The sequence below is a fragment of the Stegostoma tigrinum genome, chromosome 19, assembly GCF_030684315.1.
Source record: "Stegostoma tigrinum isolate sSteTig4 chromosome 19, sSteTig4.hap1, whole genome shotgun sequence".
NCBI lineage: Eukaryota > Metazoa > Chordata > Chondrichthyes > Orectolobiformes > Stegostomatidae > Stegostoma > Stegostoma tigrinum.
The window spans coordinates 61,644,818-61,667,814 of NC_081372.1; the positions used below are offsets into that span (position 1 = coordinate 61,644,818).

A 22,997-nucleotide genomic window follows, 5' to 3' on the forward strand; every position below is an offset into this window, starting at 1 on the left:
TATTATCTTACTTTTGTACACCTGATTGACACCATTTTAAATGAAAGAAATTAACTTAAGCCTAAACTTTATTTCCTCTTTTTACTCCTTCCATGACAAAGTTCTGACATATGTGTTCTTTCCAGCAAATATTTCTAAGTTTATCTCTCTTTGTGGTATTTGAAAATTGAATCTGACAGTCCAGTGCACTACTGAGACAGTGCTGCTCCCATGGCAGCCGGATCCAGGCACCTGCCATCCTCGGGTTGGAAGGTGGGAGAAAACATTGCCCCACATACCTCGTTTAAACATTTTCCCTCTCATATTAAGCCTACGTCCCCTAGTATTTGACATTTTCACCCTGGAAAAAAAGACTCTGACCCTGTCCATTCCTCTCAACATTTTATATACTGCTATCAGGTTCCCAATGAGCCTCCAGTGATCTGGATAAAATACTCCAAGTTTGTCCAGACCTTTTTAGCTAATATACTCCAATCTATGCAACATCCTGGTAAACTTCTTTTGCACCCTTTCCAAAGCTTCCACAGCCTTCCTGCAGTGTGGCAACCAGAACTGTACACAATACTCCAACTGTGACTTAACTAAAGTTTTAAACAGTTGCAACATGACTAGCCAGCTTTTATACCCAGTGCCCCACCTGATGAAGATACCATGTCATATGTGTTCATTACTGCCTTATCCACTTGTGTCGTCATTTACAGGTAGCTATGGATTTGCACCCCTAGGTCCCTCTGTATGTCAGTCCGCCTAGGAGTCTAGCCATTTACTTTCCTCTTGCATTAGACCTCCAATAATGTATCACCTCACTCTTAAACTCCATCTGCCGTTTCTCTGCCCAACTTTTCAATTGGTCGATTTCCTGCCGTATCCTTTGATAATCTTCCTCCTATTCACACTCCACAAATTTTGCGTTGCCTGCAAATTTACTCGTCCACCATTTTCATCCAAATCATTTATATAAATTACAAACAACAGAGGCCTCAGTACTGATCGTTGCAGAATAGTACTGGTCACAGACCTCCAGTCATTAATAAAACAGCCCTACACAACAGGCATGGTAGCTCAGAGGTTAGTACTGCTGCCTCACAGTGCCAGGAACCTGGGTTCAGTTCCACCCTTGGGTGACTACCTGTGTGGAGTTTGCAGATTCTCCCCATGTCTGTGTGGGTTTCTTCTGGGTGCTCTGGTTCCCTCCCACAGTCCAAAGATCTATAGGCTACGTGAATTGGCCTTGTTAAATTGCCTATAGTGTTCAGGGATGTGTAGATCAGGTGGGCTATAAGGGAATGGGTCTGGGTGGAATGCTCTGAGGGTCAGTGTGGACTTGTTAGGCCGAAGGGCCTGTTTCCAAACTGTAGGGATTCTATGATCTTCTGCTCACTGTTTTCTGTGACCAAGCTAGTTTTGAATTCAACTTACCACTTTATAGCCTCCCATGAGAGGTCTTGTCAAATGCTTTAGCAAAGCCCGTACAGATAGTTTTAAAAGGCCCCCTCTTACCATTTTGTCATTGCTGTTAGTGGGTATTTTCTCCATGTGAACATTGCCACTGATAGAATTGGCAGCCAATGTGTCAAAATAGTTACTGTTAGAAAATTTTGTCACTTCTCGTTGTTAAATGCGTTCATATGAAAACATGGTTTTGTGTTCTCTTTAATTTTGTGTGAGGCAAATATTACAACTGATAAAATATCTGTGTACAAAAATGCTGAAGTAAAATGACATTATTGAATTAATTGAATGTAAATTAAAATAATGGAGAGTCATTGATTTCTGTTACTTTCTGAAAATGACAGGTCTTGGTTGCTGAAAGTCAATTCTCATCACCAGACAATAAAGGACCAAAAAATGGAAAAGTGTCTCACACCAAGACATTTTTTATACCAGGTACAGGAACTGGCCCTCAGCAGCCCTCAATATCTGCACCAAAGGTAAGACTTCCATATTCCAACGCTGCTTCTTTGTAAAGTCTAATATTGGTGCAGCCGCAGCTTTGAAGAGAAAATTGAGCTACCAATTGATGAATAACCATTGAAGAAGTAGATTAAGCACAGGAAATTCATTTGCCTTGCGCCACGAAGAGTGAAAAACCTATTTTGAGACCTTGCATTATTGCTACTTCATTTGCATCCTATGTGGCATTTTTTGAGGACATAGGTGTTCCCAGATCGTTGCCAGTGTGTGCTGGAATTCCATCGATGTCCAACTGCTTGATGTGACACCAGAGCCTTTAATTTGGGCAGTGTCAGTTGTTGCAGTGAGTTCCTGTGTTCTCTGGAATGTATCTTGGAATAGGCACCAGTTTGCAGGAAAGGTGATTGCAATGGCAAAATTTCTTGACAAAGTCCCAGCAAATATTTTGGCCTGTTTCTAGTTAGTTACAAAATCTGCCAGTAAGTCTTGGTGTATTCTTTTGGGAGATAAAAGGAAGAGGTAACCTTTCCACCCTTGGCCTACAAGGAATATGATTATAGAAGTCACCTACACAAGAATGAGGGCAGAAGCTGGGGGGAGGGAAATCTCTGTTCAGTGCCCTGAGTCACCAAGAGACATGACCAATTCTCACTTGTCTCACTACACACCGATAACGAGGGATATGAATTTGACTAGCACAACATATGGATAATCAAACAGAGACACTGCAGGGAATCCCTGGAGGCCTGGTATTCCAACCGGGACTCCATCAACAGACATGTTGAATTAGACCCTCTGTACAAATCACTGAGAAACAAAACCGGAAATAATACCATCCACCCCAACAAACCGAGGCATATAACTAACAAGTGGGACTGAACATTGCTACTTCACTGGAGGTGCACTGTTGATGTTACCTAGCAGGGTGACAACATGTTTGCAACCAAACCCACCAGCTCCGTGAGCATACCTACAACCTCATCCATAATCCAAACTACAAATCTTCTGGCAAACCTCTGACCTTAGTTGCTGATGTTTACATGAATGGGACTATTTATCAATTGAGATGGTCACCTCACCCAGTGGAAAGGAATTAGTTCCTCTGTTGAAATGACTCCTTTGATTTAAAGGCTTGCTACTGCCCCTGCTGTTAGAAAGCTAGTTACTGAAGTTCCTCCAATTTCCTTTATCATCCTTTGTTGATGAAGTATACAGCACCTGCAGCAGGACATTATTTTGGTGCCTCATCATTCGAGCTGTCATTATCAAACATTTCTCTATCTGTAATCTTAATTGCTTTGTGACATTTAAAGCATGAATTGATTAAAATGAACTTTTGTGTTTTTTTAATTTCAGACACTTGCTCCACACAAGCAAAGGACATCGGAAGTAGCAATGTTTGTAAATAGTACAGAAAGGCTGGCAACAAAGACTGCCTGTATACCAACTATAGTAAACAGTAAGTTTGGTGCGACATTTTATTCAGTCTCACAAGAATAACATTTTGGAGGCTGTTGTTGCTTGAAAGTTAAGATGAATACAAAAATTAATTTGAGTTTAAAATTGTCTTTTCCAAGTGAATTAATAAAAATTCTTCCAGCAGTGCCTCAAATATACACCTGGGACTGAAGAGACATGGCAGGAAATGTTGGTTATTTAGTATTAAAAAAGAAGTAGAGTGCCCTGGGCATATATGTGCACAAATGATTGCTGTAGCAGGACAGGTTGAGAGTGCAAATGTGAAAGCATGCGGCATGTTTGGCTTTTTAATTGCATTATAAATTACAAGACTAAAGGGGCGAAGATGAATTTAGAGTCATAGAGTTTTACAGTATGGAAACAGACCCTTTGGTCCAACTTGTGGCATGGTGGCTCAGTGGTTAGCACTGCAACCTCACAGCACCAGGGACCCAGGTTCACTTCCAGCCTTGGGCGACTGTCTGTGTGGAGTTTGCACATTCTCCCCATTTGTGCATGGGTTTCCTCTGGGTTCTCTCGTTTCCTCCCACAGATTAGTTAAGATTAGATTAGATTCCCTACAGTGTGGAAACAGGCCCTTTGGCCCAACAAGTCCACACCACCCCTTGAAGCATCCCACCCAGACCCATCCCCCTATAACCCACACACCTTTGAACACTACGGGCAATTTAGCATGGCCGATCCACCTAGTCTGCACATTTTTGGACTGTGGGAGGAAACCGGAGCACCCGGAGGAAACCCACGCAGACACGAGGAGAACGTGCAAACTCCACACAGACAGTTACCTGAGGGTGAAATGCAGGCTAGGTGGAGTGGCTGTGCTAAATTGCCCAGAGTGTTCAAGGGTGTGTGTTTACAGAGGCATAGGTCCGGCTAGGATGCTTCAAGGGGCAGTGTGGACTTGTTGGGCTGAAGGGCCTGTTTCCACACTGTAGGGAATCTAATCTAAATTAATCGAGTACGACTTGCCAGCATTTGGCCCACATCCCTGTAAACTCTTCTATTTACATACCCATCCAGATGCCTTTTAAATATTATAATTTAGGTACATTTTAGTTGTCATTGGATAAGCATATGGACGTACATGGAGTAGTGTAGGTTAGATGGGCTTGAGATTGGTATGACAGGTGGGCACAACATCGAGGGCCGAAGGGCCTGTACTGTGCTGTAATGTTCTATGTTCTATACCAGCCCCCACCACTTCCTCTGGCAGTTCATTCCATACATATATTACCCTCTGCATTGAAAAGGTTGCCCCTTAGGTCCCTTTTAAATCTTCTCCCCTCTCCTTAAACCTATGCCCTCTGGAATTTGTACAGGAGGCTTGTTAGTCATCATCTGGAGTATTGTGTATTCATTGCTGCATTGGAGGAAGGAATTGAATGCGTTGGAGAGAGGGTAGAAGCAATGTACAAGAATGGCTCTGGGCAAAAGAAATTTCACTTGTGAGGGTAGAGTGAAGAACACAGAACAGCATGTGACCAGGCCCTTTGGCCTACCATGTCTGTGGTAACCATGATGCCATTCTAAATTGTTCCCATCTACCTGTGCAGGCCTCCCTCTGTTCTCATGTGTCTGTTAAATTAGAAACATAGGAGTAGGAGGAGACTGTTCTTCACAATCATGGCTGATCGTCCCAACTCAATAGCCTAATCCTGCTTTCTCCCCATAACCTTTGATTTCATTCGCCCCAAGTCCTATATCTAGTCACCCAGTGAATACGTGCAATGTTTTGACATCAACTACTTCCTGTGGTAATGAATTCCACATGCTCAACACTCTCTGGGTAAAGAAATGTCTCCTCATCTCTATCCTAAATCATCTACCCTGAATCCTCATACTGTGACCCTGAGTTCTGGACACACCCTCCTTGCATCTACTCTGCCCAGCCTTGTTAGAATTTTTCTAAGTCTCTGGGATCCCCCCCTCATTCATCTGAACTTCAGCATTAACAATCCCAACCTAGACAATTTCTTCCCTTACGTAAGACCCACCATTCTTGGAATCGATCTGGTAAACATTTGCTGCATTCCCTCGAGAGCAAGAGCATCCTTCTTCATAAAAAGAGACCCAAACTGCACATGATATTCCAGGTGTGATCTCACCAAGACCCTGTACAACTACAGCAACACATCCCTGTTCATGTACTTGAAATCTCTCGCAGTAAAGGCCAACATATCATTTGCCTCCTTTTCCGCCTGTTGTATCTGCATGCCTACCTTCAGCAACTGGTGTGCAGGTGATAGCAAAAATTGGTGGGGTAACAAGTTGTGATGAAGATAACCTTAGATTACACAAGGATCTGGTTGAGCTAATGAGTTGACAAATGAAATTTAATCCTGATGAATGTGAAGTGTTGCACTTTGGCAGAGTGAACAAGGCAAAGAAGTTAGCTGATGAATGGTAGGGAAGAAAAAATAGAACTGCGGATGCTAGAAATCAAATAAAATCAGAAATTGCTGGAAAAATTCAGCAGGTCTGGCAGCATCATTGGAGAGAAAGCAATGTTAACATTTTGAGTACAGTGTTCCTTCTTCAGTACATTCATTTAATATAATTGTTTATTCAGTTTTGAGTTGAACTCTTAAAAATTATGTTGCACTTCAGATGTATTAACTAACCTTTTAATTTATTGACAGCAACTCCAGCAAGGAAAAATAAAGCGAAGCCTCCTTTGGAAATGAAAAACCTATCAGGAAGACGATCTACAATTAAAACGCAGGATGTAGAATTGGGAAACACTGTTCATCCAACTCCCTCTGGAGAGAGTATGAATAAGCTTTTAGAAGAATGCAGCTCAAAGGTACAAAATAGAACTTAAGCTATTTTACACCAAACAAGGATGAATCTTTTGTGGATATGAAACATAAATAGCAACTTCAGTTGATGCTGCTGTAAGAAAATCTGTCAGGAGGTTTACATAGTGTGATTTATGTTCTGAAACCTTTTTCCATTATTTTGTGCTTCAAGACCTGCATTTTCAACATTTTCTGCAGGTATATATCAGCCTGGCAAGGGTAGTCTACTTCCATTTAACTCACATGCGCTGCATTTTGTAATGACAAAGCAGTTGTAGTGCCTGTTTCAAGTCCAGTTGGGAATCAGCTAGTAGGTGCTTTTGCATGGTTACATCATTAATCCTATAAAGCAACCAGTCTCTCAGCATGTTATTAAGGGTTAAACCAAAGTCATTAAGATAAGGCAATGTCCTAGTGGTACTGTTGATCCAGAAACTCAGCTAATGTTCTGGGGACCCAGGTTTGCTTCCCACCATGGCAGATGGTGTAATTTGAATTCAACAAAAGAAAATGGAATGAACAATCTACTGATGACTACCAAACAGTTGTTAATTTTTGGAAAAACATCTGTTTCACTCATGTCTTTCAGAGAGGAAAACTGTTGTCCTGATCTGGGCTCACCTACATGTGACTCCAGACCCACAGCAATATGGTTGACTCTCGATCGCCCCCTCTGAAATGGCCTAGCAAGCCGTTCAGTTGTACCAATTGCTACACAGTCTCAAAGAAATGAAACTGAATAGATTACCTGGTATTGATGTAGGCACCGGAAAAGAGAATTGCAGAAACATCCCTGTCGATCCTCAAGGTCCTCCTCCTCCTTACGAGCATCTGGTGGCTAGTGCCAAAATTGGAAGAGCTGTTTCATAGAACAATCAAGCAACAGCCTGAAATATTCATACTATCAGAATCAGACGTTACAGCCAATGTCCCAGACAGCACCATCACCATCCCTGTATATATTCTGTCCCACTGGCAGGACAGATAGAACATAGAACATAGAACATAGAACAGTACAGCACAGAACAGGCCCTTCAGCCCACAATGTTGTGCCGACCATTGATCCTCATGGATGCACCCTCAAATTTCTGTGACCATATGCATGTCCAGCAGTCTCTTAAATGACCCCAATGACCTTGCTTCCACAACTGCTGCTGGCAACGCATTCCATGCTCTCACAACTCTCTGCGTAAAGAACCTGCCTCTGACATCCCCTCTATACTTTCCACCAACCAGCTTAAAACTATGACCCCTCGTGCTAGCCATTTCTGCCCTGGGAAATAGTCTCTGGCTATCGACTCTATCTATGCCTCTCATTATCTTGTATACCTCAATTAGGTCCCCTCTCCTCCTCCTTTTCTCCAATGAAAAGAGACCGAGCTCAGTCAACCTCTCTTCATAAGATAAGCCCTCCAGTCCAGGCAGCATCCTGGTAAACCTCCTCTGAACCCTCTCCAAAGCATCCACATCTTTCCTATAATAGGGCGCCCAGAACTGGACGCAGATCTGGCAGAGGTTGCGGCACAGTTGTATACATTTGAAAGGGAATTGCTCTTGGAGTTCTCAGGATTGACTCTGGACTCCATGGAGTCTTGTGGCTTCAGTTTAAATATGGGCAAGGAAACCTCCTGCTGATTACCATATACCGTCCTCCCTCACATGATGAATTGACACTCCTCCACGTTGAACAAAGCTTAGAGACAGCACTGAGGATGGCAAGGGCACAAAATCTACTCTGGGTGTGGGATTTCAATGTCCACCACCAAGAGTGGCTTAGTAGCAGTACTACAGATCAAGCCAGTCAGATCCTAAAGGACATAGCTGCTAGATTGGGTCTGTGGCAAGTGGTCAGGGAACCAGCAAGAGTGAAAAACATACTTGGCCTCATCCTTACCAGTCTGCCAGCTGCAGATGCATCTTTACATGGCAGTGTCGGTGAGAGTGTCAATCGCACAGTTATTGTGGAGATGAAGTCCTGCTCTCGCATTGAGAATATCCCCCATCAAAAGATAAGGCTGAAGTTTTCGCAGCAATCTTCAATCAGAAGTGGTGAGTGGATGATCCATCTCAGCCTCCTCCAGTGGTCCCCAGTACTATAGATATCACCCTTGAGCCAATTCACTTCACATGATACCAAGGAATGGTTGGAAACACTAGATACTACTGCAAAGGCAATGGGCCCAGACAATATTCCGGCAATACTGCTGAAGACTTATGCTCCAGAACTTGCTGCTCCCCCAGCCAAGCTGTTCCAGTAGAGTTACAACACTGGTATCAACCCGACAATGTGGAAAATTGCCCAAGTATGTCCAGTACATAAAGCATAACAAATCCAACCCATTTCGCTTCTGTAAGTTGACGCTGGATCACCAGTAAAGTGATGGAAGGTGTCGTCAACAGTGCTATAAAGGAGCACCTGGTCAATAATAGCCTGCTTAGTGATGCCCAGTTTGGGTTCCATCAGGACCGCTCATCACCAGACCTCATGACAGCCTTGGTCCAAACATGGACAACAGAGTTGAATTCCAGAGTTGAGGTAAGAGTGACAGCCTTTGCCATCACAGCAGCATTTGATAGAGTGAGGTGTCAAGGAGTCTTAGCAAAACTGGAATCACTGGACATCAGGGCAGTTTTTCCAGTAGTTGGAATCGTACCTGACCCATAGGAAGATGGTCGTGGTTTTTGGGGATTAGTCATCTCAGCCCCAAGACATTACTACAGGATTCCTCAAGGTAATTTCTTTGGCCCAAGCATCTTCAGCTGCTTCATCAATGACCTTCCCTCCATCATAAGGTCAGAAGTGGGGATGTTTGCCGATGATTGCACAATGTTCAACACCATTCATGACTCCTGAGATACTGAAGCAGCCTATGTTCAAATGCAACAAGATCTGGACAATACTGGACTGATGAGTGGCAAGTAACACTTGCACCACACCAAAGCCATGCAATAATCATCACCAGTGAAAGACAATCTGACTATCACCCCTCGACATTCAATGGTAATACCATCACTGAAACCCCCACTATCAACATCCTGGAGTTTACCATTGACCAGAAACTCAACTGGACTCACCACATAAACACAACGGCTACAAGATCAGGACAGAGGCTACATACTGAGTCATGTATCACACCTCCTGACTCCTGAACTTCTGTCCATCATCTACAAAACACATGTCAGGTGTGTGATGGAATGCTCCCCATTTGCCAGGAAGAAAGCAGCCCCAATAGCACTCAGGAAGCTTGATACAAGCTGGGCCATGCAGCCTGCTTGATTGGCACAACATCCACCACTCAGTAGCAGAGGTATGTACTATCTATAGGATGCACTGCAGAAATTCACCAAAGATCCTCAGACAGCACCTTCCAAACCCACGACCACTTCCACGTAGAAGAGCATGGGCAGCAGATGTATGAGAACACTACCACCTTCAAGTTCCCCTTAAAGCCACTCACCGTTCTGACTTGGAAATATATCAGTGTTCCTTCAATGTTGCTGGCTTAAAATCCTGGATTTCTCTCCCTAAGGGCATTGTGGGTGAACCCACAACAGATGGGCTGCAGCAGTTCAAGAAGGCAGCCCACCACCTTCTCAAGGGCAACTAGGGAAGGGCAATAAGTGCCGGTCAGCTGGTGAACCCACACCCCACAAATAAATAAAAATGTCTCTGCCATATGTACTAACCACATGAAAAATCCTAGCACAGATTCCCCAGGTTCTTGAACTGCTCAGAAAACTGATAGCATCTCAGAATTAGAGGAGGCTTACTCCTGAACTAAATCTGTCAACTCTTGAAAGGCTTTGTAGCTGGTGCCTTCGGGTAAGTTACTCTCCTGATAACTGAAAAACCTGTGGTTCTCAAGCTATCAGGAGAATTGTATCTTCTTGTGCCCAAATGTCATTTTCCTGGGAAAAAAAATGCATTCTTTCCACATACTGGGCCCGATCTTCAACAGTAGGATCGAATGAATCAAGCTTCCCAAATAACGGTATGATGCCTGAAATACTTAGCCAACTCAAAGTCAGTGGTTATGAGCAACATTTCCAGGAGTGTATTTTTTCTTTCATCACCACTGAATTAATTCCTCGTCGACTCCCGCCACCAAGTTACCCTTTGTTTATGCTTGCATGGTACTTGACGTTGGTCTGGCTTCCTCAAAGTCAGTTGTCAGAGCAAACAGAACTTCTGACACTCCTGGTTCTGTCTCTAAACTGGGGCCGTCTGATTGTACCAGGTCAGCAGCTCCAATCAGGGAACTGAGGTGTGAGGTCCACCTGACTGACCTCGTTGCAATCACTACACTGGCAACCAATTTATGATTGCCATTGGGTTTGTAGTACAGCGTACTAGAAATATGTGAATTAATACACAGGGCCAATTACTTATTTATTACTCGCTTGCTATTGGTAATTTTTAACTTTCTTCTCGCAGAACACAACAGATTTAATACTGAAGGTCATCAAAGATATGATTAATTCAAAAAATACCAGCTTACAAAATTCTAGACCAGCTAAGAAGGAAGTGATTACTGGCGATGCTTCCTGTATTTCTGACTTTGGATCCGAATTACTTCAAGCTTTGATGAGGACTTGTTCTGAGTTTATCTGAATTTGTCAGGTATTTCACTTTAAGCGAATAATCTTCAGACATGAATTCAGCCACAAATTAGGCATTTAAGAAAGGCACTTCACTGGAGCGAACTGCAGTTGGAAATGATCCTGGATGCTCCTCTCCGGAGACAGATTCTACCATGGTGTGATCCTAGTATGAATCTTTAGATCCATTTTTCCACTTCGTTGGATAGAAATTAGATTCTGGAAATTTTGGACATGAAGGTCAGAGCAAATTACCTGATGACTTCAGCTTGCCACTTGCTGTTTGAGTTTCCTCTTGCACTGCAGCCACCAAAATCTCAGTGTGCACTCAGTAAGCAATGACAAAACACCAGCTGCAACACTGCAGCAAGAGGGGAGACAGAGATTATGCTGTGTCTCTGGACCAAGAGATAGCAGCAAGAGATGATGTACAGTTTAACAGTTCCAGCTTCAGGGGTTCGTTGATTGGGGGAAAAAAATCAAACAATAACATCATTGGGAAGAATCGTATTGATTGGATTGCACTTTGAAAGCTCCAGTGATTTTTTTCAGCGATCAGCTGAGAAACAATAGAAATTAGTGAAAGTCAGGGCCAATATGATTATGCAATATAAGTAAGTAAGTTGATTTAAAGTTAATGCAAAGAACGTAAGTTCATAGTACTCTAAGATAAGCATAATTAACTTTTTTAAAAACAAGGTGTGAATAAGGAGCTTAAGGGTTGTTATGGCAACAGAGCTCACTCCCTGTGATATGCTGTCCTATACAAAGTGACAAATCCCGGAAACATCAATTGTCTGCAGTGACTACATCTGCAGAAACTGTGTGCAGCAACAGCTACTGGCTGAACACATTTCAGAGCTCAACCTGCATACACTATGGAGCATCTGCAATGCTGTGTATGTCCTGGATAGCATGTTCAGTAAGGTTGTGAAGACTAATGAATGAACAGACAGAAAGACCAAGGGTAACCACCAGACAGAGCATAGGAAGGCAAGTAGCCTAAGACTCCTTTGTAACCAAGCCCTTTCTAATATATCCCTTCAATCTGTCCGTTCTCTTACCTTTCTCATGAGCAGATTCAAAACTGTCACAAGCATCCTGCTTGATCATTAGGGCCACATGATTTCCCTGTTTCTCCCATAACAATTGCACCTTTTGAGCTACAAAATGCTGCTGTTATTTATTTACAAAATGCTGTGAAAAGGTGTTAAAACTGCTTCCAAATTCATTATAGGTTTTTCAGTTTCTTTTTCCATGCAGTCAGACAAAATAACCAATAATCTTCTATCTCTACATTTAGGTAATATGTTTATTTTTTGTTCTCTTTTCCAAAATGGACAATTTCAAATTTTCTCACATTGTATTCCAATTACCGGATCTTTGCCCACTTACTTAACCTATATAAGTCTCCTTATGTTCTCCTTGCAAGTTATCAACCTTTACCTCCTCTGCAAATGTGGAAACCATATCTTTTGGTGCCTTTGTTCACGTCTTTTATGTAAATTGTGAAAGTTTGAGGCACCAGCACTGATTCAAATGGTACACCACTTAATACAGATAACATGGTGTGAAGCTGGATGAACACAGCAGGCCAAGCAGCAAGAGGAGGAGCAGGAACACTTGACGCTTTGGATCGAGACCCTTCTTCAGAAAAAGACAGTAAACATTCCTGCTGGTCTGATGCTGCTTGGCCAACAAAGGAGTCTTAGGCATCCAGATTCACACGGTGTTATCTCAGATTCTCCAGCATTGGCAGTTCCTACTATCTCTACACCACTTAATACATCTTGCTAATCAAAACAATTACTGATTTATGCCTATATTTTCCTTTCCTTTATGCTACCCCATGTTACCCCAACACCATGAACATTTATTTTCTGCAACAATCTTTGATACGTCATCGTATCAAATAACTTTACCAGTTCCCTTCTATCACATTATTTCATCAAAGAACTCCATTAAATTGCTCAACCATAATTTTCCTTACATAAAACCATAATGACTCTGGAGCACAAAGGCTTTGTTTCTGACGGTAATGACTTTGCCTGGTTATTTTGAAATTATCTAAGTGCTCTACTACAAGGTCTTTAAAAATAGCTTCTACCATTCTCAGTATGACAGAAGTTGACCCGGTTGTCCTGCATGGGTCACCTTGCCTTTTTTGGAAAAATTAGTTCACTTGCTATTTTCAAAGCTAAAGGAACTTCCTGTGCACACAGGGAATTTTGAAAAAAGAACTAATGCATAAACTACATCAGTAGCTATTTACATAGAAACATAGAAGATAGGAGCAGGAGGAGGCCATTTGGCCCTTTGAGCCTACTCAACCATTCTTCATGGTCATGGCTGATTGTCCAACCCAATGCCTAATCCTGCTTTCTCCCCATAACCTTTGATCCCATTCGCCCCAAGTGCTATATCTAGTCACCTCTTGAATACATTGAATGTTTTGGCATCAATTACTTCCTGTAGTAATGAATTCCACAAACCCACCACTTCCTTTAAAGTCAGATGAAGTGCAACGGTGCCCAATAACTTGGCAGCTGGCAGTTCCAGCAATTAATACCACTTAGTTGAAAATTGTAATTAATGGAGTTTCTTTATCCCCTCTTCCTCAATTACAACTATTTCACGTTACTTGTCTTATCTATAGCGAAGATCAAACAAAATACTTGTTCAATTCATCAGCGACCTCCGTATTTCACATTTTTTATTTTTTAGACTCATTTTCTCTCAGACAAACTGTCACTTATCTGACTTCATATTTAAGTATCAATAGAAAATATTACTGACTGTTTTAATATTTAAAACTGGCTTTCTGTCATACTTTATTCTTTGCCTCAATAGTTTTAAATCATTCTTTGCTGGTTTTTATATTTTGTAACTTTCATGGTTAACCATATATGGTGAATTCTTTCATTGTCAATTTTCTTTCTCATTGAAATGTATCAATTAAGTTTACTCTGGAATATCCCTTTAAAAATCTGACTGCATTTCTATTGATCTGTCCTTTAACCTAATTTGTTAGTTCATTTTATCTTGTTTTGTTTTCATTGTTTAATTATAGTTTTTGGCTACTCTTTCGTTCTTCAAATTAAATGTAAAATTCAGTTATATTGGAATCACTGCTGCCTAGGGTGTCTTACTATTTGCTCAGTAATCAATCCCTGGAATAATCTGCTTACTCATTGGCTTCAGAATATATTATTCTAAAAACAGTACTGGAAAATATTGACTGAATTATTCGTCTAGGTTGCTTTTGCCTGTCTGATTTATTTCCAATGTATATATAGAATAAAATCCCTCATGTTTATTAGTGTATTTTTCTGTGCTGCTTCCATTATTTCTTCCTTCATATTTATTTTGGTGACAAGTGACTCATTGTATTTATCATTTCACATGTTAACCCAAATCACATCTTCATTCTGGTTTCCTGAACTTGAGTTTACCCCTCTTGCCCATAGTTTATTAACCCTAACCTTTTCCGATCATTCTGACCTCAAGTGTTGTATATTATTCAATATTCAGATCCCAGTCTTTGACATTCTGCAACCATGACTCTGTAATGGCTTTCAAACAGGATGCATTTATTTAAATCAGAGATAATGGGAACTGCAGATACTGGAGAATCCAAGATAACAAAGTGTGAAGCTGGACGAACACAGCAGGCCAAGCAGCATCTCGGGAGCACAAAAGCTAATGTTTTGGGCCGAGAAGGGTCTTGGCCTGCTGTGTTCATCCAGCTTCACACTTTGTTATCTTGTATTTATTTAAATTATCAGTTCATCTGCTTTCTTTTAAATACAGAACTTTTAGATTTGCCTCAATTCTAATATAGAACATAACAAAGAACAAAGAAAATTACAGGACAGGAACAGACCCTTCAGCCTTCCAAGCCTGCACCAACAAGCTGCCCGTCACAACTAAAAGCCCCTACCCTTCTGGGGACTGTATCCCTCAATTCCCATCATATACGTGTATTTGTCAAGACACGCTTTAAAAGTCACCATAGTATCTATTCCACTACCTCCCTCGCAGCAAGTCCCAGGCACCCACCACCCCCTGTGTAAAAAAAACTTGCCTCGTATATCACCTTTAAACCTTGCCCCTCGCACGTTAAACCCATGACCCCGAGTAACTGACTCTTCTACCCTGGGGAGAAGCTTCTGAATGTCCAATCTGTCCAAGCTGTGTTAGGTTGCCCTCACCCTCTGTTGTTCCAGTGAGAACAACCCAAGATACTCCAGCCTCTCCTCATAGCTAATGACATCCATACGAGGCAATATCCTGGTAAGTTTTTTTCCAATGAGTTTTGAGAAGATTTGTAGCTCAGGTTGAGGTTCTGGATGTGAGTTTGCTCGCTGAGCTGGAAGGTTAGTTTTCAGACATTTCGTCACTTTATTTTAATTTGAAAAAATATACTTTATTCATAAGATGTACAAAAAATAAAACATATTTATACACCTACCCAGTCATGCAAGCCGCTCCGGGTTACCCAGGGGTTACATAACACCAACTAAAGGAAAAAAAAAACAAAGAAGAAAAAAAAACAAAGCAAAGAAAACACCCCGGCATTCGTCACCCCGCACAGTCCCAATTGGCCCCCTGACCAGTTGGGGAAGGCGCCAGCTGGGCCCAGTTACCAGATAGGGCCCTTTTTTCTATTCTGGACGAGGGGTTTCATACCGTGGTCTTTCCCCACCGCGCCTTGGCGGCGGCTGCCCCAAGCTTTAGCTCGTCCCTCAGCACGTAGTCCTGGACCTTGGAGTGCGCCAGTCTGCAACACTTGGTCGGGGTCAGTTCTTTCAGCTGGCAGACCAGCAAGTTGCAGGCAGACCAAAGAGCGTCTTTCACCGCATTGATGGTCGTCCAGGTGCAGTTGATGTTGGCCTCGGTGTGCTTCCCGGGAAACAGCTTGTAGAGCACGGAGTCCCGCGTCACGGAGCTGCTTGGGATGAACCTCGACAAATACCACTGCATCTCCCTCCAGACCTCCTGCGCATAGGCACACTCCAGAAGGAGGTGATCGACAGTCTCGTCCCCGCCGCAGCCACCTCAAGGGCAGCGTGCGGTGGCGCAGAGATTCCGGGCACGCATAAAATTTCTCACTGGCAGAGCCCCTCTCACCGCCTGCCTTGTGCTTGTTTGAAAGTTCTGGCGATGAGGCATTCTGCCAAACGACTTTGGCAGTCTGCGTGGGGAACCACACGACGGGATCCACCCTCTCCTTTTCCCGAAGGATCTCAAGGATACTACGTGCTGACCACTGCCTGACGGCCTTGAGGTCAAAGGTGTTTCCTTTCAAAAATTTCTCCACGAAGGACGGGTGGTACAGGACGGCCCAACTACTCGGAGTGTTGATGGAGTTCCGGTTGGAATGCCATGCTTCGAGCAATTCTCATGCGTGTCTCTATTTGGCTTATCCTAGGATGGATGTGTTGTCCCAATCAAAGTGGTGTCCTTCGTTATCTGTATGTACTTTGATTGGGACAACACATCCATCCTAGGACAAGCCAAACAGAGACACACACGAGAATTCCTAGAAGCATGGCATTCCAACCGGAACTCCATCAACAAACACATTGATGTGGAGCCAATCTACCATCCTCTGAGAAAAAGAACAGGAAATGACATCACGAATGCAGGAAATGACATCACCAACCCAAGGAAACCTAAACAGATAAATTGAATGCCGGACATAACACCAGCGCTTCATCGGAGGCTCACTGTTGATGTTACCTAGAATGGTGACGAAACATCTGGGAACAAACTTCCAGCTCAGTGAACCAGCTTACATCTGGAACAAAATAAAGACCCACTCTTTTGTGGACCGAGCGGAGGAGAGCGCTGTGTTGGAGGTGGAAGGAAGACGTCGGGTTGGCTGTGCACCCTTGCGACTGGTGGATCTTAATGCTGGCTTCGGCCTAACACTGGTTCAGGGGAGCAGCCAACCTGCAACGATGGCTGCGGCAAGTGCTTGTGCCCCAGGTCAAGGGGTCCGTAACACCATCCGTGTTTCCGTGAAGAAGGTGGATGAAAGTGCACCTGTGGACTGCACCTTCTTCGTGAAGAGGGTCCTGTTGGACTGTTGTGGCTTCGCTGCTGTGGACATTTACTGCCTGCAGGATTTCCCCGGAGGAGGTTTTTACGATGTAACCTTCTTGAGTGCCAAGCTTTGCGAGTGCTTCCTGGAGGTTTTCAAGGAGAAAGGAGGTGAGGGCCCCCTCTCTGTATTGACCGCTGTCCTGCTGTTCGTGATGCCAGCGCAGAGGAGCCTTATGGTGACTGTACACATGTACAACCCGCATGTGCCAGCAGTTGACGTCCTGACCTTCCTTGGAAGGTACGGGACGAAATGGTCCGGCGCCTGGACCTGTGGGCCTTCAATCTGGTCGGGGGATAACGGCTGTCGCTCCTCGGGCCTGTCTGTTCTGCTGCGGGGGCGCAACTTCACCATCTCTCAAGTTCAGGAAGTGGTGGGGGGGGGGGCGCCTCCTAGTGGCTGACGTCACCTACAGGAACGCTCCCCTGAGGCTGATCAACGTGTACGCCCCAGTGGTACAGAGTGAGCGGTTGGCCATCCACCCCTGCTGGCTATGTCCAGGCTGGTCATCCTAGGCGGAGACTTCAACTGCATCATCGATGCAGATGGAAGATCCGGCATGGGGACAGCGGGGTGGGGGGAGTCAACTGGACATCACGTCCAGATTCCTGATGGGCACGGTGAATGATGCCAAGCTGCCCCACATCTTCAGCACCCCTGGAGACGGAGCACAGCGGAGGTACACCTGGTCGCTGCCAGACGGGTCTATTCGCTCAAGGATAGACTTCCTGTTTGTGTCACGGGCGTTCTCGGTCAGGTCCACTGGCGTCGAGCCGGTATTCTTCTCTGACCACTGCCTCCTGCTGATCGACTGTCACTTACAGGGCGACCAGCCGGCCGGCAAGGGGACGTGGAAGCTCAACACAACTCTGTTGACCCCAGAGAACGTCGAGGAGCTTAAGAGGGAGTACGCCGGTTGGAGAACCGTGAAACCCCTCTTTGAGTCTCCAGGTGACTGGTGGGAGACAGTGAAGGAGAACATCAAGAGGTTCTTTGTCCTCAAGGGTGATCGGAAGGCAAGAGAGAGGCGGGGAAAGCTGTTGCGACTCCAAAAAAGGGTGCAGAACCTGCTCCTTCTGCAGTTGATGGGGGTCAATGTCACAGAGGACCTCCGCGAGGTGAGGGGCCAGCAAGCCTCGCTCTTCGCTGCAGAGGCCTCCAGGATAATCTTCCGGTCCAGGGTCCGCTCTGTGGAGCAGGATGAGACGTGCTCGCGCTTCTTCTTTCAGAAGGTGCACAAAGAGAGCTCTGTGCTTAGCCGGCTGAAGGAGGACGACAGCTCGGTGACGTCGTCTTGGCCCGACATTTTGAGGATCAGCAGATCCTTCTATGTCGGCCTGTACGACACGAGGCCCACGGACAGCACGGCCTCCGAGTCGTTCCTGTCGTCTATCATGGAGGTCTTAGACGACGGCACGAGGGAGTGGCTGGACCGGCCGATATTGCTGGACGAGCTGACCAGAGCCCTCAAGTCCTTGGAGAGGAATAAGACTCCCGGGTGCGACGGTTTACCGGTCGAGCTGTATTCCACTCTGTGGGACCTGGTCGGCCAGGACCTGCTGGAGGTGTACGTAAGTGCGTTTCGGGCAGGGGAAATGTGCACGTCCATGAGGAAGGGCATCATCACCTTCATTTACAAGAGGAAGGGGGAGAGGGAAGAAATTAAGAATTGGCGTCCCATTTCACTATTGAACGTGGACTACAAAATCCTGGCCAAGGTCATAGCCAACCGGGTCAGGTCTGTCTTGGAGTCGGTGATTCACCCTGACTAAACCTGTGCTGTGCCGGGCAGGAAGATCGCTGAGAGCCTCGTGCTCATCAGGGATACGATCGCCTACGTGCAGGACAGGCGGGTGAACACCTGCCTTGTCAGCCTGGACCAGGAGAAGGCCTTCGACAGGGTCTCTCATGCTTACATGAGGGACGTCCTCTTCAAATTGGGGTTCGGGGAGGGTATCCGCAATTGGATCCGGCTGCTCTACACCAACATCGTTAGCGCAGTCTCGATCAACGGGTGGGAATCGGACAGTTTTCCCGTCAGATCTGGAGTCAGGCAGGGCTGCCCGCGCTCTCCTGCCTTGTTCGTGTGCTGTGTGGAGCCCTTTGCCGCATCCATCAGGAAGGACGTGAGCCTGAAGGGCGTGACTATCCCAGGCAGCGGAGGCCTTCAGGTCAAGACCTCCCTGTACATGGACGATGTCGCCGTCTTCTGCACCGATCGTCGGTCGGTGAGTAGGCTGTTGGACATCTGCAGCCAGTTTGAACTGGCCTCGGGTGCCAAAGTTAACAGGGTAAGAGCGAGGCCATGTTCTTCGGGAACTGGGACGACCGCTCCTTCATCCCCTTCACCGTCAGGACAGACTACCTGAAGGGGCTGGGTGTTTGGTTTGGTGGAGCTGGGGCGTGCACTAAGACTTGGGAGGAGCGTATCACCAAACTGAAGCAGAAGCTGGGCAGGTGGACGCTCCGGTCCCTCTCCATTGCAGGTAAGAACCTGGTTGTCAGGTGCGAGGGGCTTTCGGTACTGTTGTATGTGGCGCAGGCCTGGCCTATTCCCTGGACCTGCGCCGCTGCGGTCACCCGGGCCATCTTCCACTTCATTTGGGGGTCGAGGATGGACCGGGTCCGCATGGACACCGTGTACAAAGACCTGGAAAATGGGGGAAAGGGCGTACCGAACGCCACCCTCTCCCTGACGGCTACCTTTGTGTGCGGCTGCATCAAGCTGTGCGTAGATCCTCAGTACGCAAACACCAAGTGTCACTACTTACTGAGGTTCTACCTGTCCCCGGTGTTGCGAAGGATGGGCCTGGCTTCGTTGCCGCGGAACGCTCCAAGTAGTTGGACCGGCCTGTACCACCTGCCCTTCATGGAGAAATTTTTGAAAGGAAACACCTTTGACCACAAGGCCGTCAGGCAGTGGTCAGCACGTAGTATCCTCGAGATCCTTTGGGAAAAGGAGAGAGTGGATCCCGTCGTGTGGTTCCCCACGCAGACTGCCAAAGTCGTTTGGCAGAATGCCTCATCGCCAGAACTTTCAAACAAGCACAAGGACATTGCTTGGCAGGCGGTGAGAGGGGCTCTGCCAGTGAGATCTTTTATGCGTGCCCGGAATCTATGCGCCACCGCACGTTGCCCTTGAGGTGGCTGCGGCGGGGATGAGACTGTCGATCACCTCCTTCTGGAGTGTGCCTATGCGCAGGAGGTCTGGAGGGGGATGCAGTGGTATTTGTCGAGGTTCGTCCTAAGCAGCTCCGTGACGTGGGACTCCGTGCTCTACAAGCTGTTTCCCGGGACGCACACCGAGACCAACATCAACTGCGCCTGGAGGACCATCAGTGCGGTGAAAGACGCTCTTTGGTCTGCCCGCAACTTGCTGGTCTGCCAGCTGAAAGAACTGACCCCGACCGAGTGTTGCAGACTGGCGCACTCCAAGGTCCAGGACTACGTGCTGAGGGACGCGCTAAAGCTTGGGGCAGCCGCCACCAAGGCACGGTGGGGAAAGACCACGGTATGAAACTCCTCGTCCAGAATAGAAAAAGGGCCCTATCTGGTAACTGGGCCCAGCTGGCGCCTTCCCCAACTGGTCAGGGGGCCAACTGGGACTGTGCGGGGTGATGAATGCCGGGGTGTTTTCTTTGCTTTGTTTTTTTCTTCTTCGTTTTTTTTTCCTTTGGTTGGTGTACATACCCCCTGGGTATCCCAGAGCGGCTTGCATGACTGGGTAGGTGTATAAATATGTTTTTTTTTGTACATCTTATGAATAGAGTATATTTTTTCAAATGTAAAAAAAGGTGACGAAACGTCTGAAAACTAACCTTCCAGCTCAGCGGGCAAACTCACATCCAGAAGTTTTTTTCTGTGCTCTCTCCAAAGCCACCACTGTGGCAACTAGAATTGAACACAATATTCCAAATGTAGCTTAACTAAGGTTCAATAAAGCTGCAATATCACCTGCCCGTTTTTGAACTCAGTGCCCCGGCCAAAGAAGGCAAGCAGGCCACATGCCTTGTTGTGACTACCTTTTCCACCTCCTCTGCCACTTTTAGTGAACTGTGTACCTGTACACTCAGACCCCTCTGCCTATCAGTACTCTTAAAGTTTCTGCTATTTACTGTATGTTTTCCATCTTGATTAGACCTTCCAAAATGCATTCTCTCACATTTTTCCAGATTAAACTCCATCTATCATCTTTCTGCCCAAATCACCAACCAATTGAAATGCATCTGTATCCTTTGACGGCCCTCATCTGCAATTCTACCAACCTTTGTATCATCGCTATATTTACTAATCAGACCAGTTACATTCTCCTCCAGATCATTTATATGTCACAAACGGCAAAGGTCCCATCACTGATCCCCGAGAAACACCACTATTCACAGCATTCCATTCAGAAATGCATGCTTCCACTGCTACCCTCTGTCTTCTGTGACTGAGCCAATTTTTTTATTCATCTTGCAAACTCATCTCTGACCTCATGTGACTTTATTGTTGTATCAGCCTGCCATGAGGGACGTTGCCAAAGGCCTTCCTGAAGTCTTTGTAGACAACACCCACTGCACTACCCTGATCGATCATCTTCATCGCCTCCTGAAAAAACTTGACCAAGTTAGTGAGACATGACTGCCCCTTTACAAAACCATAGTGCCTTTTGCTAATAAGCCCAGTGTTTTTCCAGGTGGGAGTAAATCCTGTCTCGAAGTATCCTCTCAAGTAGTTTCCCTACCACTGAAGTACGGCACCTCTCCAGTGAGTTCCCTACCACTGACCTAAGGCTCACCGGTCTTCAGTTAATTGGCTTATCCTTACCACCCTTCTTAAAGGAAGTGCTGGAGCCTTTGGCCTTGATCTTTGAGTCCTCATTGTCTACAGGTTTAGTACCAGAGGACTGGAGGATTGCAAATGTTGTGCCCTTGTTCAAGAAGGGCAGTCGGGCTGATCCAGATAATTATAGACCTGTGAGCCTTACATCTGTTGTAGGAAATGTTTTGGAAAGGATTGTAAGAGATAGGATTTATTATCATCTAGCAAGCAATGATTTGATTGGAGATAGTCAGCATGGATTCGTCAAGGTCAGGTCGTGTCTCACAAACCTCATTGAATTTTTTGAGAAGGTGACCAAGCATGTGGATGAGGGAAGGGCAGTTGACGTGGTGTACGTGGACTTCAGTAAAGCCTTTGATAAGGTTCCACTTGGTAGGCTATTGGAGAAAACACAGAGGCACGGTATTGAGGGAGATCTCGCAGTTAGAAACTGGCTTTCTGTAAGAAGGCAACGAATGGTAGTTGATGGAAAACATTCAGCCTGGAGTCAGGTCACTGGTGGTGTGTCTCAAGGATCTGTTTTGGGACTACTGCTGTTTATCATTTTTATAAATGACTTGGACGCAGGCATAGGTGGATGGGTTAATAAGTTTGCAGATGACACTAAAGTCGATGGAGTGGTGGACAGTGTGGAAGAATGTTGCAGGTTGCAAGGAGGCTTGGATAAAGTGCAGAATTGGGCTGAACGGTGGCAAATGGAGTTCAATGCGGATAAATGTGAGGTGATTCACTTTGGGAAGAATAATAGAAAGGCAGAATACCGGGTCAATAGAAAGATTCTTGATAGTGTGGATGTGCAGAGGGATCTTGATGTCTATGTACATAGATCCCTGAAAGTTGCTACCCAGGTTGATAGTGCCGTTAAGAAGGCATACGGTGTGTAGGTTTTATTGGTAGAAGGATTGAGTTCTGGAGCTGTGATCTCATGCTGCAACTGTCCAAAACGCTAGTGCGGCCTCACTTGGAATATTGTGTGCAGTTCTGGTCGCCCCATTACAGGAAGGATGTGGAAGCATTGGAAAAGGTTCTGAGGAGATTTACCAGGATGTTGCCTGGTCTGGAGCACAGGCCCGATGAAGAAAGGCTGAGGGACTTGGGTCTGTTCTCATTGGAGAGAAGGAGGCTAAGAGGGGATTTAATAGAGACAGACAAGATGATCAGAGGATTAGATAGGGTGGACAGTGAGAGTCTTTTTCCGAGCATGATGACTTCAGCTTGTACAAGGGGCCATCGCTGCAAATTGAGGGGTGATATATTTAGGACAGATGTCAGAGGCA

General features: G+C 45.4%; 1 protein-coding gene across 1 annotated transcript in view; it reads left to right on the plus strand.

Moving 5' to 3' along the window:
* The window catches only part of sycp2l (synaptonemal complex protein 2-like), a 374,186-nt gene that overhangs the window by 227,206 nt on the left and 123,983 nt on the right, over positions 1 to 22,997 (plus strand). The window contains exons 16-18 of the mRNA XM_059652659.1: positions 1,797 to 1,931; positions 3,271 to 3,373; positions 6,033 to 6,196. Of these exons, the coding sequence (XP_059508642.1) occupies positions 1,797 to 1,931; positions 3,271 to 3,373; positions 6,033 to 6,196 (402 nt within the window). The remainder of the gene's footprint in view (positions 1 to 1,796; positions 1,932 to 3,270; positions 3,374 to 6,032; positions 6,197 to 22,997) is intronic.